Below are 10,615 nucleotides of genomic sequence, written 5' to 3' on the forward strand. Positions count from 1 at the left end.
GGTGCAACTGAAATACAATTCTCAAAGTTTTAGAGATTGTGCTTGACAGAAGAAGAATTTCAAAAGGCTTAGAGGCTGCATTTGAATTAGCACTTCAGAGTTAATTTCCTTATGTGATTAGCAATTGTATTTAAATCAGAATTTTTGTGATAAGAGAAAAAGTCATATCATCTTCAATTTTGCATCGTGGCCCTGGTAGTTAGCAGCACTGCGGCGCTTGAACGAGGCATTCGCAGTCACCCAGGCACTGTGGACACTTCGGAAACCACTCAGCCTGAACTTGAGTGCTTGCTGAAAGTTTAAGGCAATTTGTTACCTCCTTGGTCCAGATGAAGTCCGGATAATGTTACACTATTACTCCCCACAGAATTGTACTGACACCATTAGAAAGGTTCAGGGAGGTTGAGACTGTGATGCTGCTTTAGTGATTTGGACTATTTCAGTGACCGTAACTAGCTCTGCTGTCAACCTTAGCTGAGTTATGCTGGGTTTAAAATAACAAAGCCTACAGTGCAATGTATTTTCCATTATACTGGGCGCTGAGAGTTGAACTCCAAAATATTTTTCAAAGTCCTTAATAGAGCATTCAGGAGCTTTTTATTTGGGGATTTTTATTTATAACCAGTATTTTATGTATATTACACCCCTGTGTTCCAATATTTTGGTGCAAATGCGTAAAGCTTATTTGTGAGTCCACTGCTAAAAATACTTTTTTTCTTTTTTTTTAGTCAGAATGCAGTCAAGAAAAACTTAAAGTTGCAGCGTTTAAGAAAAACACAGCCTTGACCAACTATTAAACCAAACTTTACACAGACATTTAGAGATAGTAGTATCTGGGGCTGATCAATATATATCAGTGTATATAAAATCAGGGAGGAGTTTTTGTTTGTTCAGATTTAAATGTGCTAAGTTCTTTCCAGAGAGATGACTTAGAAAAGTACATGTTTGTGCAAGTTACTAAAGCCTTTACTACTTACGTGTACTTTTTTCCAAGCTATTACTTTATTGACATGAGAGCCTAATACTGTCAGCGTAAATGGGGATTTTAGTCATTTCTTAAAATGACTCGGGAGAGGACAGAATGGGAGGTGGGCATAAGACAAACCCCATCATTATTAATGTACTCATTTCTGTTGTTCTGGTTGTTGACAGTTCTGTCTGTAACGCTGGAATTTCTTGGTCAATACAGAAGGCGGCATTTTGTGTGCTGTGTGGTCCACCCCCATACAAAACTCCGCAAGCCTAGGCAGAAGTCCATCCATAATTCAGGTGATAGGACTGAGAGGAACATGAAAGGAATCGCTGCTGCTTCAAGCCCACCAACAGCTGAGAGGTTGTGCTCATTCCTGGCCATGGCAAGGACAGAGGCTGCAGCTCACCGCACTTGCAAGCCTGAAGAGCTGTTTTAGGAGGAACACCTCCTATATCTGTTTTGTCAATTTAGCAATTTGCAGCAGCTAGCTCGTATTTTTCCCTGGTACCTAGAGAGTCTTTGTCTGCCATAGGTATAATGCCTTTCAATACTGTCACTAGACCAGAGTACCTGTTCTTCCCTCCTAGCATGCCTCATTGTCTGCAGAGGCATAATCGAGAGCTCTATGTGTGTTAGCATGTTTAATATTCAGGGAGCAAGTGTTTTTGTGTATAGCTTCATGCTGCTACCTGTACTGGAAGTCAGGCTATACTGTAGCATCTACTGTGTTTTTAACATGCAGCAAAATACATGCTGCAAATCTCCCACTCTGTGGGCTCAGAATCTTTGCATCTTATTAGGGTAATGTTACAAAAGAAGCTCCATGGGGAGGAGACTTAGATTGCTGGATGCTGTGATCGGCTATCAAAGTGATGGATGCTGTCAGAAACATAGATGAAGAGAAGACAGTTTAAAGAAAAGGGAAAAGGAGCTTTGTTTCCTGTAATGAATAGATTTCCTTTCCCTATGTAATACCATTCTTTAGCTCTTCCTTCTCCTCTTGCAGAGTGGCTACTTCCAGTCTTTTTCTCTCTTTTGATCATAACACCGTGTCCTTTAAAGATCTTTGCTTCCTTTCACACTACATAGTAACTGACTGTGCAAGCCTCTAATGACACCCACAGATGCTGTCAGTATCTCCCTGCTCTGATTATACCTCTCAGCTCCTTCTCAGGTGTTGGCAGTCCACACTTTCTTTTCCTCATCCGCAGTTTCCTTTGTTTCTTCTCCTTCCCCAGATAGAGAAGCTTCTTGCTTGCTTTGGGAAAGGACCATTTATGCGGCTATGCTGTTTTAGTCTCCATTTCACCCACTTCACCAGTCTGTTTTACCCTTTAAAGGATTCCTCTTGACAAGTTCTCTGACTTAACCCCTTTGACAATTTAAAAGCATTTACGTTTCATTCTTACTCCTTTAAATGACATCGCAATTTTTTCCCTTCTACCAGGGCCATAGTTCATAACTTACAGATGTCTTCCCTGTTACCATCTGATCTCTGCTTTTCATTTCTTATTTTAAGATTTCTTCATGAAAGGTCTTTTTTTTTTTTTTTTCTAATCTTTAAAAGCATTGCTGCACCTTTTCTCTTTCAGTTCTGTCATCGTTCACTGAGCCACGGGAAATGCTCTTTACGGCCTCCCTTGAGCGTCTGGCACAGGCTTTGGGAGCCTGTTATCCTGCTCACCCAGTCTGATTTCCCCAGTCTCCTAAAGCCCTTCTGGAGCCTGAGACTCCCAAATCTAGGGAGTCCATGCCATTGTCACCCAGTGTGTTCACAGCAAGAAGCAGGAAGTCAGCTAGTGGACAGAACTGCCCTGTGCTGCTCTTCCGCTCACTCTAATCACGACCTTTCTCACTGTGAGTGTGAGACATGCCCAGTATAATATGGCGACTTCATCCAGAAAGTCTTCATGCTTTAGAGAGAGAAGGCAAGTTTTCTTTATCTGGTGCTCCTCATACATTTCTGACCATGACTAAAAAGAGGGAGGAACTGAAAGGCTAAGGAGTAGATAGAACAGGTAGTGTGGTATATAAATCAGAAGTTCATTATTTCACTATTGCTCTCAGTCACTGAATTCCTCCAGATCTCCCTTTTTATCTCAGATATTCATTCTTCAGTTACCTGCTTTAAATGTTATCGCTTCATTGCTAAAATTCCTTTTTTCTCATAGAAATATCTGTAATTCCTTTGATTTATGAATTTATGAGGGAAGTGAAAAGAGAACTGAGGTCACGGAAAACATTTTTCCTACAGAGAAATACCATTTCTTTTTGGCTTGTAAGACAATGACTTGGGTAAACTTACTTCTTTGTTTATCTTTCTTTTTTTTTTTAAAAAAAAAAACAAACGTTGCTTTTGCAAGGTTACTTCCCCCAGCTAAAATATCTGAAGCAAAAGGAGTTCAGCAACTTAGTAGAACTTTGGACAGAATTTGTTCTGTAGATAAGAGATTTTCAAAGACATCTTAAGTGTTTTTTCCATGATAACTTCCAGTGTTGCCTCTTCTAATTACATAGGGCACAGCTCTCAAAAGTACAGCACTATGTTATTAGAATGTGTAAATAAATTAGTAAAAAGGGTGGGTTTGTTTTTTTTTCTTTCCTTACAAACTACAGTGTGTCAGGAGTAGTTGTGTACATTTGACTGCTATTGCATGGCAATAAAATGTACATGAATATTCTCTACCTCCAGTGTTTGCTCCAGAGTTCAATTTTAGTATTAATTGATTCATCATCGAAGGACTTCAAATAACCATAGTACCTGAATCATCTTATAGCCATGGTAACCTTCCACCCATTCTTTGGAAAGTCATACTGCCAAAACAAATATCTGCTGTCTGCCTTGCCTGCAATAAAAAAAGAAAAAAAAGATGGCTGATACCATAATGAGGCATTGAGAGTGACGAGCACTTTTCTGTTGTAGCAGGTCAGCTAAAGAGCAATCAGTTAAAGCAAGGTTGTATGGTTTCATACCGAAAACAGTACGTTCTTAAAAATGTTCAGCAAAGGCAGGGTGTTTTGTTTCAGGTCAACCATTTGTAAATCCTGATGGGACGCCGGCAATATACAATCCTCCCAGTGGCCAGCAGACGATGAGGAGCCAAATGGTGGGACAGTCTCAGCAGCAGCCTTCATCCCAGCAGCCTCAGCAGGTTCAACAGCAACAGCAGCAAATGGCAAGTCACCTTGTCACACAGGTAGGTGTGGTGGCCATTGGAAACAGCGGAGAAGCTCTCAGGGATAATAAGGATGACCTAAAGGGTAGGAGGGAAGGACGCAGCTAGACAAAATATCAGGATGTTCTTCTTTTCTTTTGAAACAAATGGGGCCCATGATCTGTATTTGCAACGTGGATGAAACAGATGGAGAGGGAAGATTCCTTTTTCAGTTCCATCTAAAGGATGGTTTCATTTTGAAAAGGACTGTTAAGCAAGCTGGTGTATGTCTACATAAATTTATTTTGTAAAAATCATCCGTAAGTGAAAGCTGAAGCATTCATTCTCAAACTAGTGCAGTCTGTAATTCTCTCCAAAGAGCCAGGGACCTTTCCCCGTCCCTTTCAGCAGCGGTGGGGTTGAGTCAAAGAATCAAGTACAACGCAGGGCTCTACAAATTCTTCGATGTCCGGTTATATCAGGCCCGAGATGTGGGTAGCCTGCTCCCCGAGCACCCCTGCCCCAGACTGTGGGTCTTCTGCCTGTGCCCCATGTTATGGCCATGACCCTGCTCTGAGCTGGAAGCTCTGGAGCTACATCAGGAGAGGGGAAGAGCAGCGTAGTTTGGGCACAGTGCCATGGTATGTCGGCTCTCTGGCCCCTGGGCTGACTGTGGCGTGCGGCCAGACGTGGCTGAACATGGGCAGAAGGGCTTGGGTCTGGTTCAAACTTAATTTTGTGGATAGTGTGCCTGCTCTCCCAGAGCAGAGCAGGCGGAGGAAACTACTCAAGCAAGAATCCTACATCCTGCTTACTCGCAGAGCAGCCAAGATCTAGGATGGTTCTTGTGTGGCTTTATAATTTGGCACAGTTTCATCCCAGGTTACCCAGAAATACAATGTTTAAATTCAGTGAAGTTGCTTTGATTTTACTGGGACTTATGTGTTTGTGGTTCTTATTTCTTGATTTGGTCTTAGCAGTTTTAGAAGACAGAGGTAGTACCAAACCTCTGTAAGCCTCAAGTTAAATGAGATTAAAACGAAAGGAATAGTAAAACTATTCCAAGGTAGTAGTGCTGTAGAAAATTGTTCTTTCACTTAGATAAACATCTGCTCCAAGCTAACAAGCCTGTCTCTGTTGTTAATTCGCAGCCTGTTCTTTGTCAATTTTTTTTTTTTTAGCTATTGTGTTCTGTCAAAGCAGCTTTAAAATCATTATTCCTTTGCCTATGACACACTCGGAGCTAAATCAGTCATTATCAGTAAAATTCAAATATACACTTACACTGCTGCTCTTCCATTTTATCTCTGTAAATTAAATGTAGAATCATAATTTGGCTTTGCCTCACATCAGTAACGAGAATGTGTAGGTGTGGCCTTATTTAATCTAACAGCCATCAAATATATGAAAATAAGCAGAAAAACGTGTAATAAAGAATTGTTTGGTGTAAGGCTAAAATGAAGACTAAAATCACAGTACCTGACCTCTTGTATTTGGGCTGGTGATGAGTCACCTGCATGTTCAGAGCTGTGTTTGTGACCTTTGTTCTCAGTAACAGAGTTTGTTGTTGTTGTCTATCTCTAAGTAGGTTGTATTTATTGTCTTTCACTGTGTTTATTTTACAGCCTGTTCAGGCAATGCAGCCATCTTCTCAGTCAGTCCAATATCCAGCAGTTTCTTATCCTCCCCAGCATCTCCTGCCAGTCTCTCCAACGCAGCAGTTTTCTGTGGTACTAAAGATTTTTTTTTTTCTTTCCTTGAAGTTGGGTGTGTGAGCATGAGTATGCCTGAGACCGAGAGCCCCTGGGGAGCACTGCGAGTGGCATCCCGTGTGAGAGCCCTATCTAAATCCCCCTTTGCCTTAACACTTTTGGTACTGACAAGCATTTTGTAAAAGCATTCCCACTGATTCTGGTTGTCTAACCTGAAGGATGATGTTAGGAGCAGGGCTCCCTACCTGGTTAGCAGAGCCTCCAGAAAAATGTTTTGTTGTGCCTGTGATAGGAGCTTGTGTCTCTCCACTTTATGTTGAGGGAGCTTAAATTGCTAACTTGGGCATTTGAGATTTGGGTTATCCCCCTTTTATATCCACAAAGACTGGAGAAGAGACCTCTAGAAATCATTATTTTTTTTTATTGTATGTTATTTTATCAGTATACTAAATCCACTGCCTGGATTTACTCCCTGATGATACCAGAGCACTTGGAAAACAGAGTAGCGGTGAACCAGCTGCAGAAGGTGTGGTACGTTATGCATCATGACAAAGCACCAATGGACATGTATAATAAAAATAAATAGAGTGCTCTTCTGGAGTCTGAATCTGGCTTGGTGCTTACAGGGCTATGATTACACTTGTAAAAGGAAGCTGACATTTTAAGAGGCACTACAAGATTTTTTTCTGTTATTTTTTTTCTCTTGCTCTGGTAATCTTGTTTGACTGATTTCCCCCCACCCCCGCCAAGGTAGAGATGTCATGTAGTTCTAGTAAGAGATGGAAACAAAGCTGAACGGATCTTTGCAGCTAAAATAATGTTATTAATGCCTGGTAGATGAACGGTACCATTTAAAGGACAATAAAAAAATGTTCCGTGCTGAACACAAGTTGCATATCTCAGTGCTAATTCTCTTGAAAAGTGTCTTGCAGGCATCTCAGGTTGTTCTAGTGATAGTCATAGGAGGGCTGATATTTTTAGTGGCTAATTTAATTGTGAAACTTCATCTGAATTAATGTCTTCAATGTACATTACATTATACACACAATGTATAAATCATAGGGTTTTGAAGCTCTTGGTCCCTATTGTGCAAATCCAGAGACATTCCAGGCTCAATGAAGTTTCTCATAGAATCTGTGTGCAGCCGTTCGCCATCCGGGTAATGAATATCCTAGCTTTTTAAAGAAACAACTTCAGACAGATAACTTATGTACCTGAATATGGATGTAGGATGATGGTAAAGTTAATAGCATTACTTTCTTACACCACCTGAAGATCTGCCAGGAATGTTTAAAATGTTGGCCCATGGTATCTGCTCTGAGTGGGAGGGTGAGTCTCTATGCAGTCCCTGGCAGTGCTTTCCGCAAATGTGGGGTGGGTTTGTTTTTTTTTTTCTGTTTTGAAGTTTCCGACCAATAAATACATTGTGCAGGATGGTTTTGGTGAATGAACACCACAGGGATGCGAACAAAATCAAAGAGGCTGCTTTTAAAAAATAGCATTGATGTTCTAAGTGAAAAGCATTTTTATAGCGCTTATTCCCTATCCGTGAGGGGATATAAGGAAGGGACCATAACCTGCGTATTAACACATGATGGAGTTTTATGCTGGATTTATTGCCGTATAGAGTACGTTTTAATTTTGAGTATTTAGAAGTCTTATGATATGGGCACCACATTTGTATATCTTCGACCTTCACAGAATAAACTTGAGAGTGTTGATTAGTATGGATCATTTTGCAAGATACTGTCTAGAATCCTTGTATCATTACCAGCATGTAAGGAGACTTAGGTCCATTGACTTTATTTGGTACATTCATCCTACCATAGATTCCCCCCGGCCCCAGTCGAATGAAGTACTTGGTTCTTTCCAACACTGAATAAAGCGCCTTGAAATAGCAACTGAAGTCTTAGCTTTTTTATTACCTTCTCTATGTTTACAACCTTGGATTTTCAAAACAGTCCAAAAAAGGGAAAAAGGTCTGCACCTGAATCCTACTGAATTCCTCTTGAGATCATTTTGAAACACAGGTGAAAATACCACCATGTATTTGGCTGAGGAATTCTGGTTTTGGGGGAAGAGGTATTTGTAACATTATTTTCCTGCCCTTTATATTTAAAATGTCTTCTTTTGAACACTGTAAAGTTCACTTGTCATTTTGGAATAAAAGGGGGGGGCGGGGGGCAAGGTAAAAGCCAAAATAATTGGCTTTTGTGCCAAGCGATGCCATTCACCTTGCAGTCTGGAAGTCTTTGTCAAAGCATTTATAGTGATTTTAATTTTAATTGCCTCCATTTTTGTAGATATCCATGCACAGTTTGGCACGTATTTGAGCTGAGTGATTAATTTCCCCCTCATGCTCTGTTTGAACCTATTTTGTTTTGCTAATTTGCGTGTCTACTGCAGACATCACGTCTACATCATTATCTACTACCTTTTGCCCTGCAGCGAGATGACATGACAACACAGTTTAACCAGATGAGCTTAAGTCGTCAATCATCAGGAGACAACCCTGAATCGCCTTCTGGTCCTGTCTACCCATCGCCTATCTTGCAGCAGCCTGCCCAGCAGACGGGTTACATTATGGCTTCCCCAAGTCAGCAGCTTCCCCCAGGAGGCTTTACAGGTTCAGGTCCACCAGTATCCCAGCAAGTGCTGCAGCCGCCGCCGCCACCCCAGGGCTTTGTGCAACAACCACCGCCACCTGCTCAGGTAGGCAAAACCTTCACTACCAGTTTGGCATGGCGCTCATTATAACATCAGAAAGAGGATATTAAAAAATTATCCAGATTCTAGATTATTTATTTTTTTTCCCCTGGTAAAAGCTTAGCAGATTTTTAGGCAGCAGGAAACTTGCAAAGCCTCTATAGTTTCCTGGGTTTCAGCAGTTCCTTCCCTATCCTCAAACCATTTTCTGAACATATGTTGGTATTCCAGGACACATCTGCCCATGAGCGTGAAGGAGGAGGGTGAGTAAATATCCATAGTCCTTCTTCCCTGTGTATATATACCAAAAGAGCAACATGCACATCAGCCCAGGTAGTTGTTAATCATATTTAATTGACTTGAACATGTGAGATGTCACAGATCAGTAATTTTAACTGTCTTCCTGAAGACTGATTATGTTTTACTGTTCACTACCAAACATCTCTACTTGTCTCCTGGGTACCTTTACAGAATATTGAAAGTGATTACTGTCAAGAAGTAAAATGCACAGATGACTTTCTGGCCCATTTTCAAGGCATACACTTTAAAAAGCCAAATTTCTTTATCCAATTATAGATAACTTCATTTAAACTCTAGTTCAAAATGGTATTAATAGTATTTCCCCTGTTTTCATTTTATCCTTTGGAAGAAAATATATAAAAAATAAAGTAAAAATTTTTTTTTACTGTAAAAGTAGTGTAAACCGTACTGGTCTTTTTGTTTGCCACTTCTTACTGAAAAATCTCCGATTGTGTTTGTTAATGGGATTCTGTATTGCCACAGTAATGAAGAATTTATACTGTTATAATGTTTCAAGTGGGCTAGAGATCTAGTTAATTAGATGACTAATTAAGAATAAAAGAAATCTGAAGACTACTGGATGTTCGCATCCCAGAGAGGACAGTGACATCCATAGTTTCTGTAGTTAGAAACTATGCAGCCATTTTTTCTGAGAGGAGAGAAGGCTTGCAAAAAATAATTTTTAAGGAGCTGAAGTTCAATATAATGTGACTTTTTTTAATTGAAAATATTGCTAGAAAAAGGTTTCACTGATTGCCAAATGTAGCATTTTTTAAAAAAATTTTGGAGGAAAAACGACCTGAAGAGCAGAATCCCCTGATGAGTCTGTCTCCCCATCTAGACGGTGACTCCTAAGTGAGTAAGTAGAGGCTGTCCAGGCTTCTCTCCTCATGTATAACCCCCCGGTGCCCTCAGTGTTTTCAAACATCATTTAATCAAACTTCACGACACTTCTAGTGAACCAGATAAATGTGAGCACCTCCATTTTACAAGCTGTCACCGCAGCAGGCGAAGCGATGCATTTCCCAGCCCTGCCGGCCGGGGTTTGCTGTGGGAGCTAAGGGGGCTGCAGCATCGTGCTGCCTGCTGTGGCGGAGACCCCGTGCCGCCTCCTCTCCCCCCTCGGGTGAGACCAGGTTTGAAGCCTGCCCTGGGGTCTCTGCTAGACCCCCCCTCTTGGTTGACTTTGCAGAGGCTGCTTCTGTGGGTTTGCCCGCAGCTCCTGCCTGTGTGTGACTGAGCGTTCGTCACCTGGGGCGGGAGCGTTGGGTTTCACCCTTCAGGGTGCAGGGTTTTCACTCAGTCTGGCATAGTGTTACTTTGTGAAGCTGTTTTCCCTCATTAATATTTACTCTGGTGCTACTGGAGAGGCAGATGAACTTCTTCAGAGGACAAGTGATGAGGAGGTGCCTTTTCATACATAGGCTGCTGTAGGACTAGTACCGTACTGGTGCGTCTAATGGCCACTGTTTCTCTGTCCCTACCCCAAATATTGTACGTATGGGTGCTTTCCTCCTACATTCTAACAAAGTGGAAAGTTACTGAGGGCAGAAACTTTTGGGTTTGTAGCAACTTCAGTTATTTCACTGGGGAATGGTTTGTCCTCGGGGGGTGTAGAAAGGTGAGAAATTCAGCGCTGTCAGCTTCCTCTGCATCCACCGCACTGTGTGCACCATTCATCTCCAGCTTGTCACTATTCCAAAAAATCCTTGTCTTGTCCAGATACCTGTGTGGAAGAAGGCGCGGGGGCGGGGAGGGGGGGGGCTGGT

At 41.5% G+C, this 10,615-nt stretch overlaps 1 protein-coding gene across 1 annotated transcript in view; it reads left to right on the forward strand.

The window, feature by feature from the left end:
* The window catches only part of ARPP21 (cAMP-regulated phosphoprotein, 21kDa), a 203,078-nt gene that overhangs the window by 148,434 nt on the left and 44,029 nt on the right, over window positions 1–10,615 (forward strand). Inside the window, exons 17-19 of the mRNA XM_009329989.1 lie at window positions 4,001–4,170; window positions 5,754–5,858; window positions 8,289–8,552. Coding sequence (XP_009328264.1) covers window positions 4,001–4,170; window positions 5,754–5,858; window positions 8,289–8,552 — 539 coding nt within the window. The remainder of the gene's footprint in view (window positions 1–4,000; window positions 4,171–5,753; window positions 5,859–8,288; window positions 8,553–10,615) is intronic.

Source organism: Pygoscelis adeliae, unplaced genomic scaffold, assembly GCF_000699105.1.
Source record: "Pygoscelis adeliae isolate BGI_AS28 unplaced genomic scaffold, ASM69910v1 Scaffold368, whole genome shotgun sequence".
NCBI lineage: Eukaryota > Metazoa > Chordata > Aves > Sphenisciformes > Spheniscidae > Pygoscelis > Pygoscelis adeliae.